General features: G+C 44.0%; 1 protein-coding gene across 1 annotated transcript in view; it reads left to right on the top strand.

Moving 5' to 3' along the window:
- The window catches only part of LOC144752925 (E3 ubiquitin-protein ligase TRIM39-like), a 256,584-nt gene extending 233,175 nt beyond the window's left edge, over window positions 1-23,409 (top strand). The window contains exon 4 of the mRNA XM_078640744.1: window positions 22,485-23,409. Coding sequence (XP_078496870.1) covers window positions 22,485-22,993 — 509 coding nt within the window. The 3' untranslated portion in view covers window positions 22,994-23,409. The remainder of the gene's footprint in view (window positions 1-22,484) is intronic.
- Window positions 23,410-24,402: the final 993 nt, after the last annotated feature.

The following is a 24,402-nucleotide window of genomic DNA, read 5'->3' as shown; positions in this document are numbered from 1 at the left end:
CTGACCCCCAGATATTGCATCGGGTCCGTAGACCACTGCAAAGGGAAATCCAAAGCAACCGGAACTGTGGCCGTAGTCAATGGGAAAACAATGGACTTAGTCAGTTAATACTTAGTCCGGAAATCCACCCGAACCTCAGCCCCTCGTTAATCATAAGGGGTTAAATTGTGTTTCAGCTCTCTGACATACAACAGACATAAACGGAGCAGGCGCCGCCGAGGGGGCCTCCACATCCAGCATTATAGGGGAGTGGTCAGAAAATGATTGCGGCAGGAGGGTGCAGTCTCGTACTCTGGGGAGAAGGGACCCTGATATCAGCCAATAATCTATTCTTGTGTGTATCATGTGAAGATGAATAATGCGTAAACCCCCCTGCACCAAGAGACCTGGCCAGCAAGAAATCTAATAAATCCAGCTGAGTAGTGATATCACATATGGCCTAGCTGCCACCGAGGGGTGCCGAGTCGGGCCTCCAGAACAATATAGCTACGGGTCTAATACGCAAATGAAATCACTACCCCATAGCTGCAGTATTGTGTATCGCCTGGCAGGGGAAACATCCTTTACAACACGGTGTTTACACCGCGTGTCCTATACGACGCAACCATTACAATTCAAGTCATTACTACGACTTGCGCTGGATGGCGGTCTTGTTTAAGGAATAGTTTGATTTTCTATTCCAACACCTTACCTACTGTTATGTGGGCTGGAGTTGGATTAGAAAATAAAATTATTCCACAATCCAGCGGCATCCAACGCAAGTCGTTGTAATGACTTGCGTTGTGAAAACCGCGTTGTCAAGTAGCGCGATCAAAATGATCGCGTTGTACTGACATACATCCCCGCGCAAATAGTGAATTTTAAAAGTGTGGGTCGTCGTAGTTGGGCCGTAAATATTAGCCACTCAAAGATTCAGTCTTTTGCCATAGCATCTAGAAAGCGCACATCTGCCACCGGTGTCAACCTCTGGCACCGCCAGCGTGATCCCTGATTTTAGGTTTACCCAAGTAAGCACCCCTCTTTCATAAGAAGTGAACCCAGCAGCCTGAAACTTACCAAGGAGTCTCCCGTGAGCATGTATGGTACTGCTACGTGATAAATGAATCTCCTTGAGCAACGCCACATCAACTTTGTGCCTCTTAAGTTATGCAATAATTTTGCGCAGCTTCCGGTAGTCATTCAACTCCCTCACATTCCAGGTCAGAAAACGCACCTTACTACATTGATTGTGTATCATCTTATGCTGTGTCGTGCAAGCAATTCTAACTTTAATTTTATATTCCTCTCCATTAGTGTCAATCTGGAAAAGTGAGTCTTGCAATATATCGGTGAGTGGACAGTCAATATGAAACATGAAAGATTCCCATTCCCACCTGCGCCTTGCCATCCCCAACTGGGCATAGTTGATTCACAAAGTACCCTCCCGCACCCAACTAGTGCAAACAATACTACTAAAGCAGTCAAATAATAAGATTGGCAGTTGCCATATAGTGTGTAACACTCTGGAGCGGATGTTACCGGCAACTCACTCATTGAACCGGAGCATCGGGCAGTGAATCACATCACAGACCGATGAGGGTTAAAAGGTCACTTTTATTTCAGCAACGACAATTCAATACAATAATACAATCAATGAATTTGCATGTAACCCCACATGAAAAATCCCCAATGAAATTTCCCCATATTTATCCCCATGAATTTTCCCCGTATTGATCCCCCATTACTTTTTCCCCATCTTGATTCCCCATGACTTTTTCCCCATCTTGATCCACCATCTCCTCCAGTCACCACGAAGACACCACTTCGACAATGAAATGCATCCACTCAGGGGCCCCCACGAACCCCTGCCCTCCACACATCTACCTCAAAGCTGCCACCACCATCTCTCCAGAACTACGACGCACCATCAATGCCACCTTCAAGACCGGAAACTTACCAGATGACTGGAAACGCGCAGAAGTCACTCCCCTGCTCAAGAAGCCCTCAGCTGACCCCACGGACCTCAAGTTCGACGGACCCATCTCCCTCCTCCCCTTCACGGCCAAAGTCACCGAGAAGACCGTCAACGCACAACTAACGAGATTCATTGGAGAAAACTCCATCCTTGACCCCTCCCAATCCAGATTCCGCAGCAACATCAGCACCAAGAACGCTGTACTTGCCGCTACAGACAACATCCGCACCCTCCTCTGTAGTATCTAATATAGAGTACTGACCAGCAACGCCAGTTAGCCCACCATCTCCTCCTGGACTCCAGGCACCACCAAAGACACCACTTCAACTATGAAAGGCATCCACTCAGGGGCTCCCACGGACCCCTGCCCTCCACACATTTACCACAGAGCTGCCACCACCATCACTCAAGAACTACGACACACCATCAATGCCACCTTCGAGACCGGAATCTTCCCCGATGACTGGAAACGTGCAGAACTCAGTCCCCTGCTCAAGTAGCCCTCAGCAGACCCCACGGACCGACAAGTCACGCTCCTTCCCTTCGCGGCCAAAGTCACTGAGAAGACCGTCAATGCACAACTAACGAGATTCATTGGAGAAAACTCCATCCTCGACCCTTCCCAATCCGGTTTCGGCAGCAACAACAGCACTGAGACCGCTGCTTCCGCACCCTCCTCTGTAGTACCTAATATAGAGTACTGACCAGCAATGCCAGCCAGCCCACCATCTCCTCCTGGACTCCAGTCACCACCAAAGACACCACTTCGACCATGAAAGGCATCTACTCAGGGGTCCCCATGGACCCCTGCCCTCCACACATCTACCACAGAGCCGCCACCAGCATTGCTCCAGAACTGCGACGCACCATCAATGCCACCTTCAAGACCGGAATCTTCCCCGATGACTGGAAACGTGCAGAAGTCAGTCTCGTGCTCAAGAAGCACTCAGCAGACCCCACAGACTTCAAGAACTATTGACAAGTCACGCTCCTCCATCCTTGACCGCTTCCAATCCGGATTCCGTGGCAACAACAGCACCGAGACCGCTGTACTCGCTGGCACAGACGACATCCGTACCCTCCTTGACCAAGGACACACCACAGTCCTGATCCTACTCGACCTCTTGGCAGTGTTTGACACTGTCTCCCACCGCACACTCACCGCCAGACTCCACGACACCGACATACAAGGAGCCGCCCTCGACTAGATACGCTCGTTCCTCATCGGCAGTACCCAAAGAATCAGACTGCCACCCTTCCTCTCCGAACCCACAGAAATCAACTACGGAGTACCCCAAGGATCATCGCTCAAGCCCACGCTCTTCAGCATCTACATGGCCCCCCTCACCGCCATTGTCAGTCAGCACAGACTAAGCATAGTATCCTATGCTGATGATTCCCAGCTCATCCTCCCCCTCACAAAGTACTCCGTCACCACAGGACTCAACTTCCAGGAAGGAATGTAGGACGTCCCATCCTGGATGAGCAGCAACTGCCTAAAGCTCAACTCGAAGAAGACAAAGGTCATCGTCCTCGGACCCTCCCCCTCTACATGAACACCTGGTGACCCACCACAATTGGAAGCCCGCCCACCCCATGGGCCATGTCGAAACCTCGGCATCATACTCGACTCCTCCCTCTTCATGAACCGTCGGGACAACGCCGTCGCCTCCAGCTGCTTCAACACCCTCTGCATCCTCCAAATAACCTTCAAATGCATCCCCCCGAATCATGAAAGGCCGTCACCCATGCACTCATAACCAGAAGACTGGACTACAGAAACACCCTCTACGCCAGGATCAACAAGTCCCTGCTCCCGCAAGCTCCAGACCATACAGAACACCGCAGCCAAACTCGTCCTCGACATCCCTCAACACAAACACATCACCCAACACCTGCGGAACCTCCTCTGGCTCCCCGTTGAGAAGAGAGTTACTTTCAAGATTCTCATCAACGCATACAAATACCTCCACAACATCGGACCCTAATACCTCAAAGAGAGAATCTCCTTCCAGGTACCCAAGAGAAACCTCCGATCTGCCGACCTCGCCCTCGCCAAAAACCTGCGCATCCGCAGAGCCAGAACAGGTGGAAGAGCCTTCTCCTCCATACCGTCCAAAACCTGGAATGAGCTCCTGATTGACATCAGACGTGGCCCCTCCCTGAACCTCTTCAGGAAGACACTCAAGACCGGACTCTTCGACTGAACGGAGCTGCTCATTCCTCTCCCCCCCCCAGTGCCTTGATACCCTTACAGATGTATTGCGCTCTTACAATTCCCCTGATCGATTGATTGATTGATTGATTGACCAGTACAGTATGCCTTGGAGTGACTCTGTTACTTTGTATAATCTAATGCTGTGCACTGACTAGTACTGAATATCTTGGAGTAGCCCTGTCACTCTGCACCATCTAATGCAGTCTACTGATTAGTGTAGCATACGTTCTAGTAGCTCTCTTACTCTGTACCATCCAATGCAGTGTACTGACTACTGCTGTGTATCTTGGAGTAGCTCTGATACTCTGTGCCATCTAATACAGTGTAATGACTAGTACAGTATACATTGGAGTAGCTTTGCCACTCTGTGACATCTAATACAGTGTACTGGCTAGTACAGCATACCTTCCAGTAGCTCTGTCACTGTACAAACTAATGTAGTGTACTGACTGGTACTTTATGGTGTATAGTCAAAATATCGACTTAAAAATATCGACTGGACATAATATCGAGTTTTAAATATCGACTGGACAAAATATCGACTGGACAGAATATAGACAGCAAAAATATCGTTTTTAAGGTAAGTAAACTAATATCGACTGTTAAAAATATAGACAGTTAAAATATTAAAGTATATAACATAGGATATTAAAATTATCTAATTTTTAATAATATAGCATTTTTTATAGTGTGTTTTATGTTATTATACGTGTGAAAAGTGTGTATTTATGTTATAAATAATAATAATTAATGAAATTTGTATTTTTAAATTTTTGAGTTATTTAATTCTGTAGCGGGTTGTGGGTTTATAGGGGAATAGGGTGGGAAGTAATTTAATAATAATTAATGAAATATGTAAATTAATTTATTGTTTTAAAATTTTAATTATTTGTTAATTAATTTTTTATTGGTATATATTTAATAAAATTTAATTGGCAATTAATTTAAAATAATTGATTAGTTTTTAATTATGTTAATTTGTCTAATTTATTTTCTGTAGCGGGTTGTGGGTTTGTAGGGGAATTGGATGGGAAGTAATTTATTTATAATTAATTAAATATGTCAACATATTTATTGGTATTGTTGTAGAATTAATTGTTAATTATTTATTTTATGGGTAATTAATTAAATTTGAATTGCTAATTAAATATAATTTGTAATATTAATTGATTAATTATTATATTATATTAAAATCGTAATTACTTTTAATTAATTTTTTACCCTACGTTATCCAACGCTTTCCCTACTGTTGCACCAACTGGAGTGGGAATAGTAATTTTTACCCCTACGCTATCCAACGCTTTCCCTACTGTTGCACCCACTGGAGTGGGAATAGTAATTTTTACCCCTACGCTTTCCAACGCTTTCCTACTGTTGCACCCACTGGAGTGGGAATAGTAATTTTTACCCCTACGCTATCCATCGCTTTCCCTAATGTTGCACCCACAGGAGTGGGAATAGTAATTTTTACCCCTACGCTATCCAACGCTTTCCCTACTGTTGCACACTCTGGAGTGGGAATAGTAATTTTTACCCCTACGCTATCCAACGCTTTCCCTACTGTTGCACCCACTGGAGTGGGAATATTAATTTTTACCCCTACGCTATCCAACGCTTTCCCTACTGTTGCATTCACTGGAGTGGGAATAGTAATTTTTACCCCTACGCTATCCAACGCTTTCCCTACTGTTGCACCCACTGGAGTGGGAATAGTAATTTTTACCCCTACGCTATCCAACGCTTTCCCTACTGTTGCACCCACTGGAGTGGGAATAGTAACTTTTACCCCTACGCTATCCAACGCTTTCCCTACTGTTGCACCCACTGGAGTGGGAATAGTAATTTTTACCCCTACGCTATCCAACGCTTTCCCTACTGTTGCACCCACTGGAGTGGGAATAGCAATTTTTACCTCTACGCTATCCAATGCTTTCCCTACTGCTGCACTCTTTGGAGTGGGAATAGTAATTTAAACCCGTATGCTATCCAACGCTTTCCCTACTGTTGCACTCTTTGGAGTGGGAATAGTAATTTTTACCCCTACGCTATCCAACACTTTCCCTACTATTGCACTCGATGAAGTGGGAATAGTAATTTTAACCCTTACGCTATCCAACGCTTTCCCTACTGTTGCACTCTTTGGAGTGGGAATAGTAATTTTAACCCCTACGCTATCCAACGCTTTCCCTACTGTTGCACCCACTGGAGTGGGAATAGTAATTTTTACCCCTACTCTATCCAACGCTTTCCCTACTGTTGCACACACTGGAGTAGGAATAGTATTTTTTACCCCTACGCTATCCAACGCTTTCCCTACTGTTGCACCCACTGGAGTGGGAATAGTATTTTTTTACATTTTGCTATTGTATGTAAATAAAATTGGATATTATTTAATTATATTATGTTAATATATATATATGTTTTAATAAATATGATTGTTAATTTTTTGTATTACTTTAATTAAATATTTAATTATTATATTTTAAGTTAAGTCTTTGTAAGTATATTTTAGTAATTAACTTTAAATTTGAATTTAATTTAACACTGTTTTTAATAACGTCGATATTTTTTACATCTATATTTTTGTAAACGATATTTTGTACTCGATATTGTTGTACTTACCTGTTTGTACATACAAACTTGATATTTTGGCTGTAGATGTTTTTTCCTCGATATTTTGGGTACTCGATATTTTGGCAGTCGATATTATTTCAGTGATCCGTACATTATAGCTTCTAGTAGCTCTCTTAATCTGCACTATGGACCATCTAATGCAGTGTACTGATTAATACTGAATTGCTTGGAGTAGCTTTGCCATTTAATGCAGTGTACTGGCTAGTACATTATACCTTCTAGTAGCTCGCTTACTCTGTACTATCTAATGTAGAGTCCTGCCTAATACAGGATACCTTGGAGTAGCCATCTTACTCTGTCCTATCTAATGCAGCGTACTGAGGAGTAGAGATATATACCTTGATGCAGCTCTGTCACTCTGTGCACTCTAATGCAGTGTACTGACTAGTAAAGTATACCTTTTAGTAGCGCTGTTACTCTGTACTATCTAATGCAGTGTACTGACTAGTACAGTACACCTTCTAGGAGTTCTATCACTCTCCACCATCTATGGCAGTGTACTGACTAGTACAGTATACCTTCTACTCTGTCACTCTGTACCATCTAATGCATGTGCTGACTAACACTTTATACCTTGGGGTAGCTCTGTCACTCTGTGCCATCTAATACAGTGTACTGACAAGTACTGTATACCTTGGAGAAACTCTGTTACTCTGTACTATCTAATGCAGTGTACTGACTATTACATTATACCTTGGAGTCTCTCTGTTACTTTATACCATCTAATGCAGTGTACTGACTAGTACTATATACCGTCTAGTACAGCTCTTACTCTGCACCATCGTATGTAGAGTGCTGATTAGTACAGTATACCTTCTAATAGCTCTGTCACTCTGTGCTATTCATTGCAGTGTAGTGACTAATACAGTGCATCTTTGGGTAGGTCTGTCACTCTGTGCCATCTAATAGAGTGTACTGACTAGTACACTATGCCTTGGAGTCACCCTGTTGCTCTGTAACATCGAATACAGTGTAGTGACTAGTACAGTACACCTTGTGGTAGATTTGCCTCTCTGTACCATCTAATGCAGTGTACTGACTAGTACAGTAACCTAGTAGCTCTCTAACTCTGTATCATCTAATGGAGTGTACTGGCTATTATTGTATACCTTGTCGTTGCTCTGTGACTCTGTGCCATCTTATCCAGTGTACTGACTAGTACTGTATCGCTTCTAATAGCTCTCATAAGATACGGTACTGACTATTACAGAAAACCTTGGAGTAGCTTTGTCACTGTGTGCCATCTAATGCAGGGTACTGACTAGTACAGTTTACCTTCCAGTAGCTCTCCAACTCTGCACCATCTAATGCAGTGTACTGAGTAGCACTGTTTACCTTCTAGGAGCTCTGGTACTCTGTACTATCTAATGCAGAGTATTGACTTGTACAGTATGCTTTGGACTAACTCTGCTACTCTGTACTATTTATTGCAGTGTATTGAGTAGTACAGAATACCATGGAGTAGCTCTTTTACTCTGTTCCATCTACTGCAGTTTGCATCGGAGTTGCACTATTTCTATGTAATGTTCAATTCAGTGTACTGACTAGTACGGTACACCTCTGGTAGCTCTGTCGCTCTGTACCATCTAATGCAGTGTACTGACAAGCACATCACACTTCTAGTAGCTCTGTTACTTTCTACTTCTAATGCAGTGTACAGACTGGTACTGTATACGTTGGAGTAGTTCTGTCACTGTGCCATCTAATGCAGTGTACTGACTAGTACAGTATACCTTCCAAAAGGGCTGTCACACAGTACCATCTAATGCAGTGTACTGACTAGTACTGTATACCTTGGATTAGCTCAGCCACTCTGTGACATCTAATGCAGTGTACTGAATTGTACTGTATACCTTCAATTTGTCAAATTTCTTTATTTCGGTTACGAGAAACATAAAAGAAGAACGACCATACAATATAAAAGGGTGAAAAAGCGATCAGACACATTTTAAAGCAAAATAAAACATGCCAGACGGATGCTAGTTGATACATATAATGCCCTTTTAAATACACTTGTAGGCATGCAAATAATTAGCTTTTGATTTCTAAAAACACCCTTAAACACAATAGACAATAAATACAAATTCCTTTTAAATACATAAAAGTACAATAAAACCAACTTAATTACAGTTTAACTTCACAAGGGGATTTGAGCCCCATTGACTAATTATGTCCTACTTCACTTCTTAATCATGCAATAGCTAACTTTGCTAACTGAGCCCTCCTCTTAATTGCCCAGAACTGGCACTGAAATTTAGCTGTTTCACAAGCAAAATGGGCCTGGCATCAGATTTTTAAATTCTTAAAGCATCTTTGGGACTTTGTGTCCCTAGGAACCCACACACCGGTTTTAGCCAGTTACTCCTAAGTCTGGCATAAGCTGGCCAGGCAAAGAAAACATGGCCTACAGATTCCCGAGGGTTTCGGCAGGAAGGGCATCCCATAGATTGGGTTTTGTTAATCTGCCAAGTATTGGTAAAAGAATTGACAGGTAAAGTTCCATATCTAAACTGTGAGTAGAGTTTCCTATCTGCGGGCACTTTAATAACATCAAAGAAACTCTCCAGACAGATATTTTTCGAATTAATAAAAGCTTCTGTCAGGCTCCCATGGTGTCTATTCAAGACAGTATTCTCTTCCACCCACGCCCAGTACCTATGTTTCAGTTGAGCCCTAGTAAAATATGGTGGTTGGCCAAGGGCCTGCCCTGACAACCCAATGCTGGAGAATAAGCCAGCCACCTATTTTATCCAACCAATTTTCCTCGAGGGGTTGAAGTTAAAGGGTGCGGTATAAAATGCCAAATCGGGTGTACTCGTCAATCTATGCCAGAACCATAGGGGACGAAGCTTCACAAGATCCTCAATTGATTGAATGCCCAGATCAAGTTTAAGGGGGAATAAAGGGGTGCTTTAGGGAAGGGATATCAAATTTCTGAGAAATTTATTTTCCACAGCCACAAGGTCACCAACAGAAACAGTGCACCACAACTCTGCCCCATTTAGAGCACTACTCACAGCCTTACAGCTGTAAAGTTTAAGAACAGGAGCCACTGGTTTTGTATAGGATTGAGAATGCTTACGCCCCAATGCCCCCGTAACGTGCAAGTTTTGAAAGAGCCCTTCCAAAATGGTTCTTCCGAGCCATTCCCTGGGACAACTTAATGCCCAAGTAGTCAAATGAGCTGACCCTCTCGAGCTGGACATTGTCCAGCATCATAGTGCCCTTGTAAGATTTGTGTGGGTTCGGCATCATTAGCTTGGTTTTGGTGGTATAACCAAGCCCCTTTCATCACAGAAGGCTTTAAATTGATGTATCATCTTCTGCAGACCCGTAGGTGTTTTAGATATCAATAAAGTATTGTCAGCGAACAGCAATGTGGGAATTTTACTGCTCGCCAAACACGGTGCATCAGCAGATATTGAACACAAAGAATCAGATACCTGGTTGATAAACAATAAAAAGAGGGTGGGTGCTAAAACAAACCCCTGAAAAAGCCCCCGCTGAATCATAAAAGGCTTAGTACTCTATCCTTGGTTCCCCCATCTAACACGGGCAAAATTATCTTTGTGCAGCTGAATTAGAATATCTAGGAGTGCCAGCGGCATTTCCATATCCCTGAATAACCGCCAGAGTGTCTCCATGGGAACGAGGTCGAAGGCTGTTTTTAGGTCAATAAAGGCAAGATATAAACTGCCTTTGCCCAACACAATGACTTTCCAATAAAGTGTGACAAGACGAAACACCTGATCGACTGTGCCGGTCTTTCTCTGAAAGCCTGCTTGGAATGGGGAGAGAATATCATTCTCGTCCATCCATTTCTGGATTTAAGTCAAAAGCAAGTGGCAGAAGACCTTTTGGGCACAGTCGATCAAGTAATTGGTCAGTAGTTGGAGGGCATTGATCTATCCCCTTTCTTAAAAATGGGTATTACGTCAGCCCTTTTCCAAGATTCTGGGATCCTCCCCCCACCAGCAATATCATTAGCCAGCGTCATAAAATATAAAGCCCCGTTGTCCCTGTCCTCACGAAAGAGGTCACCAGGGATTCCAACCGGGCCTGGGGCTTTTGGAGGTATGATGGCATTTATGGATAGCAGGATTTCCTCTTTGGTAAAGGAGAGGTTGCATATGGGGTGACCTATATCACAGGAGAGACGTGAGGTAGCATGGAAGTTGACAAGAAAATACAGGTTACTAAAATGCTTTTGCCATTCAACAGCAGGGATATTATTGGCCAAGGGAGGTGAACTCTCGAATTTGCCCTTAGACAGAAGGGACCAGAAAAATCTGCCATCAGCGTGCAATATAGCCATTCCTAAATCTTCCTATCTCTTCTCCTCCCACTCTTTCTTTGCTTTAATTTGAGCCTGTTTTTAATCCTTCTTGGCCCCCGAAGCCTTAGGGCAACCTTGTTTCTTAAGGCTGTCGTAAGCCTCTCTCTCAGCACCCTAAACTCCTTATTGAACCACAGATTGACAGCTAATGGTCTCCCCTTTTTTCCCCTGGGCTTGACCTCTCTGGCAAAAAAATAACTAGCCAAATGTTTAAAAAAATATTATGCAAGGTACTGCAGGTGAACTGTGAGGTCGCACTACCTATGGCTGAAGCCAAAATCTCCAAATGCTTACCTAGGTCATTTGAGATGGATTTGATCATGGTTGCATCTGCCTGAATGGTAGGCCATTAAAGCCTACCTTTCTCATTGGTATGAATTAACTCCATAGTACACAAGGAAAACAGGGGAACCCTCTTCCTTTCCCCCCATGGGTGAGCCATTTTCAAACATAACGGGTTATGGTCACTTTCACAAGTTGAGGTAATGGCCATATCCCTTACCAGGGTCCAAAAAAACAAATCCACTAGTAGGTAATCAATCCTACTAGCCCCCTTTGGATCATGAAAGGTCATTTACCCTCTTTTGTCGGAGCTAGTTCTTCCATTAGCAGCCCTTCACCTATGTTGTACGGATATAACATTCAACTGTAGGCTGCTTTCGACCATTTCTTAATAGGGCTTATTTATTTATTTATTTATTTAGACATTTGATTAAGCGCGAACAAATGTCTGTGGGCGTCTCAGCTCTACAACATCCGCAAATAATTCTCCTGCTGAGGAAAGTGTGTTCCGGTATTACTGGTTAAAATGCTGCTGCGGAAAGTGTGTTCCGGTTTTACTGGTTAAACAGCCAGGTCTTTAGCTATTTGCGAAAGGAAAAGAGAGTGGGACTGGTCCTGATTGACTGGGGTAAGGTATTCCACAATTTAGGTGCCGAGACCAAAAACCTGCGGCCTCCCCAAGAAACAGTTTTGGTGCGGGGGACCACTAAATCATTGAGGGTGGTAGATCGAAGCAATCTGGAAGGACAATATGGGATCAATTGTTCTTTGAGAAACGAGGGTCCTTGTTTATGCAGTGCCTTATATACAATGCAGAAAAAACAAGGGTGGCTGGGCCCAAATGGGAAGGAGGGTAGGCAGGGCCACACTAATATGAAGAAGAAACAGTTGCCTATGCCTCCGGGCTAATTTAAAGTACACAATGATTTAAGTACAGGTAAACCACAGTTTATTAGTTTACCCAAAAACAGTTTATGTTTTCAATTTTTGCTTAATTTACAAAAAAGGATATTCGAAAAGACAGAAATAAGGCCACTATCAACCTCATGTCTTAGCCATATACAATTTCAGACAAACAGTTTATGCATATATACAGTGAGAAAACATGTATTGAACATTATACCAACAAGCAGACTTATTACCAACATGTATTGGACATTAAAACAACAAAAATACTTTTACCATAAGGAAAAAAATCACCATAAATACATTTACAAAGCATGGACAACTAGACCTTACACATTTGAAAATGATTTAACCAACCATTATTAATGGGAAGAAAAAGGGTATTTACAAGGAAAAACGTGTTTTCAAAACTAATTCAACTATCATGACCTGAACAAGAAACAATCAATTAAATGTCAGGAGCAGTGCCCATTTCAGCATTAATAATAACGTGAAAAAAAGGGGGGGGGGGTGTTTGCCGACGCGTTTCGAATCCTGATTTAAGATTTGCAGGATTCTCGTCAGGGCAGTGTGAATCTAGTCCATGGGAACTGTTTGAAAAGAAGAAAACAGGATGTTTACTAATAAATGGGTCCTCAAGCCACTACTCTCTGACCAGTGCGAGTTACGGAATAATGTGTACCTTGTATAAATCCTGCCCACAGTTACTCCTGCATTGCATGGGAATGGCGTCTAGGCTGTGAGGTTTACGCTGCAACAGAGTAAAGAATAAGTCAAATCCAGCGCGGTGGAGGGGGGGGACCCTATTCACGCATCGTGATAGGAATGGTATTGGTTACCTGCGTTCTACGTGGAATCTTTGCCAGCCTGTGCGGTGTGTTAAAACACTCGAAATTCTGTTCATTTAGTTTCTGAAATTAAGTGGACAAAGTGTGATTTAGTGAACTGCTCAAAACGGGGACACACTTGTGCCCTACTATTGGTCATTCCAACAAGTGATTAACTTACTTGGAAACCGGTCCGCGGTGACCGCAGAGGGGGGGTTTGACTCCTAACCCAAGTGTTGCCGCCTGTGCGGTATCTTTTAGACGCTTGTGATTCAGCTCATCAGATTTCCTGAAACAATTAGACAAAGCGCAATTGCATGAACTTCTAATTCGGTTACACTCTAGTGCACCGCTAGTGGTTAATCCCACAAAACAACTTCACTTACTTTGACACCGATCCGTGGTGACCACAAAAGGGGTTCTGGCTCTGAGGCCGAATTTTCGCACAGTAAGACGTTGAATTAATCTGTGGAAAAGCGGAACAGATTAGCGCGTTAGTGCGCTGTCATGTAAACTTTCAGTCTGCACTGGTGGCAGTTTCAAATTCCGGCGGATTCCAATCTTACCGTAAGTCTTTCAAATGCCTCCGCACACTCTGCTCTGCTTACTCAAGACCGACAGCCACAGGGATGTGAATGACCCTGGCAGTCGCCGGTTTGGGTCATGTGATTCTTGACCGGCCAGTCAGAATTGCAAACAGGTTACACTGCTTTCTGGGACCTGTAGTTTCAAAAACAAGAAGTTTGTTTTTGATGCATTCTGGGGCATGGAGTTTCAGAGGAAACGGGGGAGATGTTTAAGCCCTGTTTATTTCACTCAGGCTATTTAGACCCTTGTTGACGCTATCAAACGTAAGGATTAAATATGCCTCCTTGCGCAACAGCATTGCGTCTACATCTTGACAGTGCTTGGGGTCAATCCATGCCAATGTGGTCCATTTGAAGTCATTCTCAGAATGGTCATTACTGATGAAATGTTCGACCATGGGGGCGGTCAAGACTTTTTTCTTAAGACGGGATCGGTGCTGGGTGATCCGAACATTGATAGGCTGGTTTGTTTTGCCTATATATACTCTGTTGCAGGGGCAAACCACCGCATAGACGACATTACGAGTTTTGCAATTCGTGAAGCATTCATGCTTCCATCTAAATCCATTATTCGTGAATGTGTCCCCCTCTAGCGTACTGGAACACGACACACAGTTGCCACATTTGTGGTGCCCGCATACTGGTTTCAGCTTCCACTGTGCAACAAGGTCACTCTTGGGTACTGGGATGTGACTGTCCGCTTTGATCAATTGTTGCCCTATGCTTCTGTTCTTGCGCATAGCGAAGATGGGTTTAGAGAGGGGGTGCTCCAAAGTCTCAAGTAAATGCCAATTCTTCCTAATTATATTCTTGAATTGGTTCGTATGTTGACCAAATGTTGTGACACAAACCAATTGTTCCAAATCTTTCTTTTCTTTCTTTTTGAATAATGTCTCTCTTGGAGTGAATTTGGCCCTGTTTCTCGAGTGTTTCAACAGTTTCTTTGGGTATCCTCTCACTGCCATCTCACTACAGAATCTTGCGGCGTGGCAGTCAAAATCGCATAAATTAGTACAATTTCGCCTGATCCTCAATAATTGCCCATAGGGCAGGTTGTCTTTTAATGATTGGGGATGCGAACTAGTGTAGTGCAGAATTGTATTCCGATCAGTTTCCTTCTTATGCAAGGAGGTTGTCAACTTAGCCTCACTGGTGCCTACAGTGACGTCAAGGAAAGTCATTTCTTTTGGACTATGGTTCAGCGTGAATTGTATGTCTGGGTGCCTAGAGTTCAGCCATAAATGGAACTGCTCGAGTTCCGCCTGGCTCCCCTGCCACAGGAGCCAGACGTCATCGATATATCTCCGCCACTGAATGATATGGCCTGAGAAGGGGTTGCCATTCAGGACAAATCTCTCCTCGTATTGTGCCATATAGAGCACTGCCAGCTCCGGCGCATAGGGACAACCCATGGCTGTCCCTTTGATTTGAATAAAGAAGTTGTTCTCAAATTTAAAATAGTTGCTACGAAGAGTAATATCGGCCAATGCCACAATAAAGTGTGTTGGCACCCGATGGGGCCTCTCCCTTTGTTCCAGGTAGAGTTCAATGACCTCTAAGGCTTCATCCTGTGGTATTTGAGTATAGAGCGAGGCGACATCCAATGTCACCATCAACTCTGTCTGATCATTGAATGTGTGCCCCTCGATCTGTTTGATGAAGGCTGTCGTGTCACTGAGGTGCGAACGGACTTGTGCTATACATGGTTTTAAAAAGAAATCGATGTATTTCGATATCGGTTCAAGCACCGAATCGCAACCCGAGACAATGGGTCTACCAGGGGGTGCCGTTTCGTTCTTGTGAATCTTCGGCAAGAAGTAGAGAATAGGAGTTCTTGGCATTTTTTTATTCAAAAATTCATGCTCTTTGGGCCCTAAAAAACCTTTGTCCAACCCTTCCTTAGTAAGTCTGGATATTTTGTCCTGAATTGCATGGATGGGATCTTCTTTTGACGGTCTGTACCAATCCCTGTTGTTCACATGTACTAGACCTTCAGCAAGGTACATAGGGCGCGGCCAAAGGACCACTGCCCCGCCCTTATCTGCTTGTTTTATTACTATTGAAGTGTCAGATTTCAGATCACCAATAGCTTTTTGTACACCTTTGCTAATGTTGTTTTTGACAAAACTATTTTGCTTCTCAAGTTTAGTCAGGGAAGACAGTACAGCTTGCTCAAAAGCAATGATCTGTTTAGGGATGTTTGAGGTTGGAGTAAAACGTGACTTCACTCTGAGTCCAGTAGTTTCCTGTGATGACGTCATTTCGGCACCTGCGAAATAAGTTTTCAACCTAACCTTGCGGCAGAAGTCGAGTGCTTCTAGTTTTAGTTTCGTAAAGTCAGTTCTCGTAGCGGGGACAAACTTGAGGCCCAGGTTAAGAAGCATTTCCTCATCCCTAGATAGTTCCTTATTAGAGAGATTTACTATGGTGGACAAGTTCAATTGTTGTTGTAATTTTTGTTGCGAGTTCGCATTTGCCATGGTTGCTTGAAGCGTGGTCGGGTTTGTCCGCCCCTGGATAAAAAAGGAGCCGGACCACTAGTACCGCCTCGTTTATTAAAGTTAGACTGTCTGGAGTCGGTGGAAGAATCAGAGGAAGTGGTGTCTGAAAAGGTCAGAAACCTATTTTTAGATCTGCCCTGGAACGTATTTAGGGCCCCTCGTGACTCACCAGAGGTGTAGAAATCCTCTTTTAGAAAAGGATAAACCCGATCTAACTGGAAGGATTTAGAATCTTTGTCAAACTGAGCTGATTTTGTGTTCAAAGTGTAATCCTTGAAAGTGGCAATTTCCTTTTCAATTTTGTCGAGGAGTGCCTTAGCAGGTGCCGAAATGACGTCATCACAGGAAACTACTGGACTCAGAGTGAAGTCACGTTTTACTCCAACCTCAAACATCCCTAAACAGATCATTGCTTTTGAGCAAGCTGTACTGTCTTCCCTGACTAAACTTGAGAAGCAAAATAGTTTTGTCAAAAACAACATTAGCAAAGGTGTACAAAAAGCTATTGGTGATCTGAAATCTGACACTTCAATAGTAATAAAACAAGCAGATAAGGGCGGGGCAGTGGTCCTTTGGCCGCGCCCTATGTACCTTGCTGAAGGTCTAGTACATGTGAACAACAGGGATTGGTACAGACCGTCAAAAGAAGATCCCGTCCATGCAATTCAGGACAAAATATCCAGAATTACTAAGGAAGGGTTGGACAAAGGTTTTTTAGGGCCCAAAGAGCATGAATTTTTGAATAAAAAAATGCCAAGAACTCCTATTCTCTACTTCTTGCCGAAGATTCACAAGAACGAAACGGCACCCCCTGGTAGACCCATTGTCTCGGGTTGCGATTCGGTGCTTGAACCGATATCGAAATACATCGATTTCTTTTTAAAACCATGTATAGCACAAGTCCGTTCGCACCTCAGTGACACGACAGCCTTCATCAAACAGATCGAGGGGCACACATTCAATGATCAGACAGAGTTGATGGTGACATTGGATGTCGCCTCGCTCTATACTCAAATACCACAGGATGAAGCCTTAGAGGTCATTGAACTCTACCTGGAACAAAGGGAGAGGCCCCATCGGGTGCCAACACACTTTATTGTGGCATTGGCCGATATTACTCTTCGTAGCAACTATTTTAAATTTGAGAACAACTTCTTTATTCAAATCAAAGGGACAGCCATGGGTTGTCCCTATGCGCCGGAGCTGGCAGTGCTCTATATGGCACAATACGAGGAGAGATTTGTCCTGAATGGCAACCCCTTCTCAGGCCATATCATTCAGTGGCTGAGATATATCGATGACGTCTGGCTCCTGTGGCAGGGGAGCCAGGCGGAACTCGAGCAGTTCCATTTATGGCTGAACTCTAGGCACCGAGACATACAATTCACGCTGAACCATAGTCCAAAAGAAATGACTTTCCTTGACGTCACTGTAGGCACCAGTGAGGCTAAGTTGACAACCTCCTTGCATAAGAAGGAAACTGATCGGAATACAATTCTGCACTACACTAGTTCGCATCCCCAATCATTAAAAGACAACCTGCCCTATGGGCAATTATTGAGGATCAGGCGAAATTGTACTAATTTATGCGATTTTGACTGCCACGCCGCAAGATTCTGTAGTGAGATGGCAGTGAGAGGATACCCAAAGAAACTGTTGAAACACTCGAGAAACAGGGCCAAATTCACTCCAAGAGAGACATTATTCAAAAAGAAGGAAAAGAAAGATTTGGAACAATTGGTTTGTGTCACAACATTTGGTCAACATACGAACCAATTCAAGAATATAATTAGGAAGAATTGGCATTTACTTGAGACTTTGGAGCACCCCCTCTCTAAACCCATCTTCGCTTTGCGCAAGAACAGAAGCATAGGGCAACAATTGATCAAAGCGGACAGTCACATCCCAGTACCCAAGAGTGACCTTGTTGCACAGTGGAAGCTGAAACCAGTATGCGGGCACCACAAATGTGGCAACTGTGTGTCGTGTTCCAGTACGCTAGAGGGGGACACATTCACGAATAATGGCATTAGATGGAAGCATGAATGCTTCACGAATTGCAAAACTCGTAATGTCGTCTATGCGGTGGTTTGCCCCTGCAACAGAGTATATATAGGCAAAACAAACCAGCCTATCAATGTTCGGATCACCCAGCACCGATCCCGTCTTAAGAAAAAAGTCTTGACCACCCCCATGGTCGAACATTTCATCAGTAATGGCCATTCTGAGAATGACTTCAAATGGACCACATTGGCATGGATTGACCCCAAGCACTGTCAAGATGTAGACGCAATGCTGTTGCGCAAGGAGGCATATTTAATCCTTAAGTTTGATAGCGTCAACAAGGGTCTAAATAGCCTGAGTGAAATAAACAGGGCTTAAACATCTCCCCCGTTTCCTCTGAAACTCCATGCCCCAGAATGCATCAAAAACAAACTTCTTGTTTTTGAAACTACAGGTCCCAGAAAGCAGTTTAACCTGTTTGCAATTCTGACTGGCCGGTCAAGAATCACATGACCCAAACCGGCGACTGCCAGGGTCATTCACATCCCTGTGGCTGTCGGTCTTGAGTAAGCAGAGCAGAGTGTGCGGAGGCATTTGAAAGACTTACGGTAAGATTGGAATCCGCCGGAATTTGAAACTGCCACCAGTGCAGACTGAAAGTTTACATGACAGCGCACTAACGCGCTAATCTGTTCCGCTTTTCCACAGATTAATTCAACGTCTTACTGTGCGAAAATTCGGCCTCAGAGCCAGAACCCCTTTTGTGGTCACCACGGATCGGTGTCCAAGTAAGTGAAGTTGTTTTGTGGGATTAACCACTAGCGGTGCACTAGAGTGTAACCAAATTAGAAGTTCATGCAATTGCGCTTTGTCTAATTGTTTCAGGAAATCTGATGAGCTGAATCACAAGCGTCTAAAAGATACCGCACAGGCGGCAACACTTGGGTTAGGAGTCAAACCCCCCCTCTGCGGTCACCGCGGACCGGTTTCCAAGTAAGTTAATCACTTGTTGGAATGACCAATAGTAGGGCACAAGTGTGTCCCCGTTTTGAGCAGTTCACTAAATCACGCTTTGTCCACTTAATTTCAGAAACTAAATGAACAGAATTTCGAGTGTTTTAACACACCGCACAGGCTGGCAAAGATTCCACGTAGAACGCAGGTAACCAATACCATTCCTATCACGATGCGTGAATAGGGTCCCCCCCTCCACCGCGCTGGATTTGACTTATTCTTTACTCTGTTGCAGCGTAAACCTCACAGCCTAGACGACATTCCCATGCAATACAGGAGTAACTGTGGGCAGGATTTATACAAGGTACACATTATTCCGTAACTCGCACTGGTCAGAGAGTAGTGGCTTGAGGACCCATTTATTAGTAAACATCCTGTTTTCTTCTTTTCAAACAGTTCCCATGGACTAGATTCACACTGCCCTGACGAGAATCCTGCAAGTCTTAAATCAGGATTCGAAACGCGTCGGCAAACACCCCCCCCCTTTTTTTCACGTTATTATTAATGCTGAAATGGGCACTGCTCCTGACATTTAATTGATTGTTTCTTGTTCAGGTCATGATAGTTGAATTAGTTTTGAAAACACGTTTTTCCTTGTAAATACCCTTTTTCTTCCCATTAAAAATGGTTGGTTAAATCATTTTCAAATGTGTAAGGTCTAGTTGTCCATGCTTTGTAAATGTATTTATGGTGATTTTTTTCCTTATGGTAAAAGATTTTTTGTTGTTTTAATGTCCAATACATGTTGGTAATAAGTCTGCTTGTTGGTATAATGTTCAATACATGTTTTCTCACTGTATATATGCATAAACTGTTTGTCTGAAATTGTATATGGCTAAGACATGAGGTTGATAGTGGCCTTATTTCTGTCTTTTCGAATATCCTTTTTTGTAAATAAGCAAAAATTGAAAACATAAACTGTTTTTGGGTAAACTAATAAACTGTGGTTTACCTGTACTTAAATCATTGTGTACTTTAAATTAGCCCGGAGGCATAGGCAACTGTTTCTTCTTTATATACAATGCAGAGAGTTTTAAACTTGATCCTGCTTCTGATGGGGAGCCAGTGAAAGTTTCTGATGGTGTCGGTCGCAGACTTGTATTTAGGGATTCTGGCAAGTAGTCTTGCTGCTGAGTTTTGAATGGTCTGCATTTTCTTAATAACCCTGACCTGAGCGTTTGCAAAAAGACCATTACAGTAGTCCAAAGTGGACAATACTAGAGAGGTCACCAAGGTTTTGCCGGCAGTTTCAGGAAGGAAGGGAATGATTTTCTTTATTAAGCGTAATTTGTGGAAGGCTGAGGAGGCGATTTGGTTGGCATGGGAGACGAAGTTGAGGTGGTCGTCAAAGATCACTCCCATGTTCCTTACCTTAAGGGCAGGTTTAGGTGGGGTTCCGAAAGCCATGGGCCACCATGCGGGTACTAGCTTGGAGTAAGTTGTCCAAAAATCACTACTTCTGTCTTTTCGGAGTTGATTTTTAGACAATTGGAGGCCATCCAGTCCCTAATTGCCAACATTCCTTCTTTAAGGGCTAAGCTCCAAGGGTGGTACCGACCACACATTGTCCTCTATACTCACATCATGCGACTCCACCCAATCCAGCGGCTCAAAGGTGACATTAAAATCACCACCCACTAATAGGGGGAAATTATTTAGCCTAACTTCCAAGATGCTAGCCAGATCATACAAATTTGGAGATCGACCCCCTCTTGTACTTCCGCATACACATTGTAAATTTCAATGGGCCTGCCCTTATCACTATTAATTCTAATCCCTAAAATGTCTGGGCTATTAATATCCAAAATGTCCACACTGTAATTAAGTGAAATGCTGAGTAAAGTAAGGAGCCCGCCTGCTGGTCGTCCGTGTTTAGAGGGAGTATATGGCCTGTGAAAGGACATAAACCCAGGGATAAATATCGGGGTTTGACTCCACGTTTTTTGTAAAAGACAGATCGCATGATAAAAATCAGATTAAGGCAGTGAGAACTGTCTAACTTCCCCCTTATACCTGCCACATTCCATGAAACTTATTTCAAATTCCTTCCCTTCGCCATCGACTGATGGGCCTGGGGAGGAGATGGAATGCTTTGAAGTGTGGATGTAGATATTACAACATTCGGTGTGACTACCTCACTGACTTGAGCAGATTGACATATCTTTGTCTCTGAAAGAGTGCCCATAGATCACATTGGATTTAGGGACATGTTCTCAGTCATTTGCAAGGAGACCACCATGTTGGTATGTACTAGCGGGAGAGAAGGTTCCAAACCTATGTTGAAATTGTGTAAAAAATTCTCTGTGGAAAATAAAGGGGTGAGTCAATCGTTCTGGGATAACACAGAGATGGGTGGTGCCCCAAGGGACGCAGGAGCGTTTGCTGCTCGATCTGATGGTGGAATGTTTAGCTTAATCCGGATATATGTGCAGAGAGGGAGATAGGATCTGGCTTCCATAGCCACTAGATTATGTGCATTAGTCAAATAGATGGGAATAGACATCGGGGTGGTGAGTTTAGGAGAGGATTGTTGTTGGGTATGGGGAATGTGAGTCCCCTTACTGAAGCTACCACCTAGTTCCTATAATGCTTGCACGCTTAATGATCTCTGCCCAGCTGTGGCCTAAGGTATACCCCTAGGGTTCCTGCCTTGATTAGCCAGAGGCCTACTGTTGGCAACTGGCGAATTGGCAAGGGGCATGTCAGTGCAATCCTGTGGGACAAGATGTGGAACACAATTAGTTCACAAGACTTTCGTAGCAATTTGTTTGGTAACGGTCAATTCAGGCCTTCTAGTAGTTCTGTCACTTTGTAGGATGTAATACAGTGTACTGACTGGTACTTTATACCTTTGAGTAACTCTAACCCTTTGTGCCATCTAATGCAGTGAACTGACTTGTACAGTAAACTTCTAGTACCTCTGTTACTCTATGCCATCTAATGAAGTGTACTAACTAGTACTGTGTACTGACTAGTACAGCATACTGTGGAGTAGCTAGTACAGTGCCCTACCTGCTGTTCTCTCTATATAATTCTATTTGGTATAATGCGTGCTCTAGATCAATGCGCGCTTTAGTGTAGTGAGCGGTCTAGTGCTGCGCTCTCTAGCGCAGCGTGCTCATTCCAGATGTGGTGTAAATTAATCACATGTAAAACAGAAGCAGTAATTACGGCCTTTCTTTGTGTCATTAAATCTCTAATTGTGAATCTCTTCCCTGCAGTGACGGTGACTCTGGATCCTGACACGGCTCATCCTCGGCTCCTCCTGTCTGAGGGGGGGAGACGTGTGAGATGGACGGACACTTCACAGACCCTGCCGGACACCCCCAAGAGATTCACCCACAACTACTGTGTGCTGGGGGGCGAGGGGTTCACCTCCGGGCGACATTACTGGGAGGTGCAGCTTCTGCAGGAGGGGCAATTGTGGGAGGTGGGGGTCGCAGCAGAGTCTGTGGACAGGAAGGAATGGTTCAAATGGTCACCTGCGGGGGGAGTCTGGGCTGTGGAGGGGTCGGGGGGTCTGTCCTGGGCTCTCACCTCCCCTCAGGCCCCTTTGTCCCCGCGTGAGAAGCCCCTGAAGCTGGGGGTGTATCTGGACTACGAGGGGGGGCGGCTGTCCCTGTACAATGCTGACTCCATGGAGCTTCTCTACTCCTTTCCGCAGGTCCCCTTCACAGAGAGGCTCTTTCCTTTCTTCGGTCTCTGTGGAGCGGAGCTGAGGCTGGTGTGAGAGCTGCAGGGAGCTTCAAACCCTCATCCTTCCCTCCCACCCCCCTACAGGGCAGGAACGGAGCTGAGGCTGGTGTGAGAGCTGCAGGGAGCTTCAGCCCCTCATCCTTCCCTCCCACCCCCCTACGTAGATGTATTAATGTATAAATGTCAGCTGACCAGATGTGCACAGCCACCCCTCCCCCTCAACTGTGATCCCCAGTTTAAACACCAACATTCCAAAGAATCTTCAAACACCAGCAATCCAAAGAATCTTCTTCACAACAACCCTCCCACATGTTACCATGACAACCAGAAGCCTCATGTGAATCTGCCCACTATGTATCTCTTTTCATTGTACAATTTTCAAACAAGGGCAGACAATGTTTACCATGTGAATCATGCACCAAACATCATGTAACATATGATAAAGTCTCAGCAGAATTAAACAAGCATTGGCATAGCCAATAGGTCTCGCCTTTGTAGAGCTGTGTGAACGCTGTGGTCCGTACCACAAATTTGGTGTCTAGTGCAGTGACGATGGGTAGTGGCATGGTGTGGAATGTAGTGGCGTGTTGTTATAAGGTGTGTGTTAGGTGTGGATGCATGTATGTAGTGTGCTGGGGTGCATGTGGGAGCTATATGAATCTTTACAACAAAAGTCAAAAATCACCAATTGTAATTAGATTAATAATGCTTGTCTGCAGACAGCCACTAGATACAAATTCCATTTCTCTCCAGCAGTAACATTAATCGAAGAAGTTATCTTTACATTTTTATTGTTGCCAGAAAACCTCTGAACCCACAAGGACATGTTCTTTGAAGCAGGAATCTCAATCCTAGGCGCTCCTTTAGCATCAGTGGAAACAGCCACTAGATAAAACTTCCGATCTCTCTCCAGCAGGAGCATCAAACACCAGTCACCTTTACATTTTTATTGTTACCTGAAAACCTTTAAACACACAAGGACATGTTCTTTGCAGCAGTCAGCTTAATCCAATGCGCTACTATAGAATGAGTGGAAACAGCCACTAGCTAAAACTCTGTCTCTCTCCAGCAGGAGCATTAATCTCCAAAGTTACCTTTACATTTTTATTGTCGCCTGAAAACGTCTGAACACACAAGGACATGTTGTTTGCAGGAGGCATCTTCATCCTATATGCTACTTTAGCATGAATGGAACTAGCCATTAGATAAAACTCTAATCCGGGCTACCTCATCAGCTCTCCAATTTACATTTCAGGTTTTTTCTCACTCGCTAAATTAGTGAGTATCCTGGCCTGTCACAGTTGGGACTAATCAATTCTCTTTCTGGGGTGAGTGTTCTGATGGGGTGATTTGTATGGGACACAAGCGGTGGTGCACCGCTGTGGGCGGAACACCACGACGCCTCTCCTCAGGAAAGCCCACTGCCACCAGACATACCACCAC

This window comes from Lissotriton helveticus, chromosome 5_1 (genome assembly GCF_964261635.1).
Source record: "Lissotriton helveticus chromosome 5_1, aLisHel1.1, whole genome shotgun sequence".
Classification (NCBI taxonomy): domain Eukaryota; kingdom Metazoa; phylum Chordata; class Amphibia; order Caudata; family Salamandridae; genus Lissotriton; species Lissotriton helveticus.
This window is presented reverse-complemented; position numbering and strand designations above follow the sequence as displayed.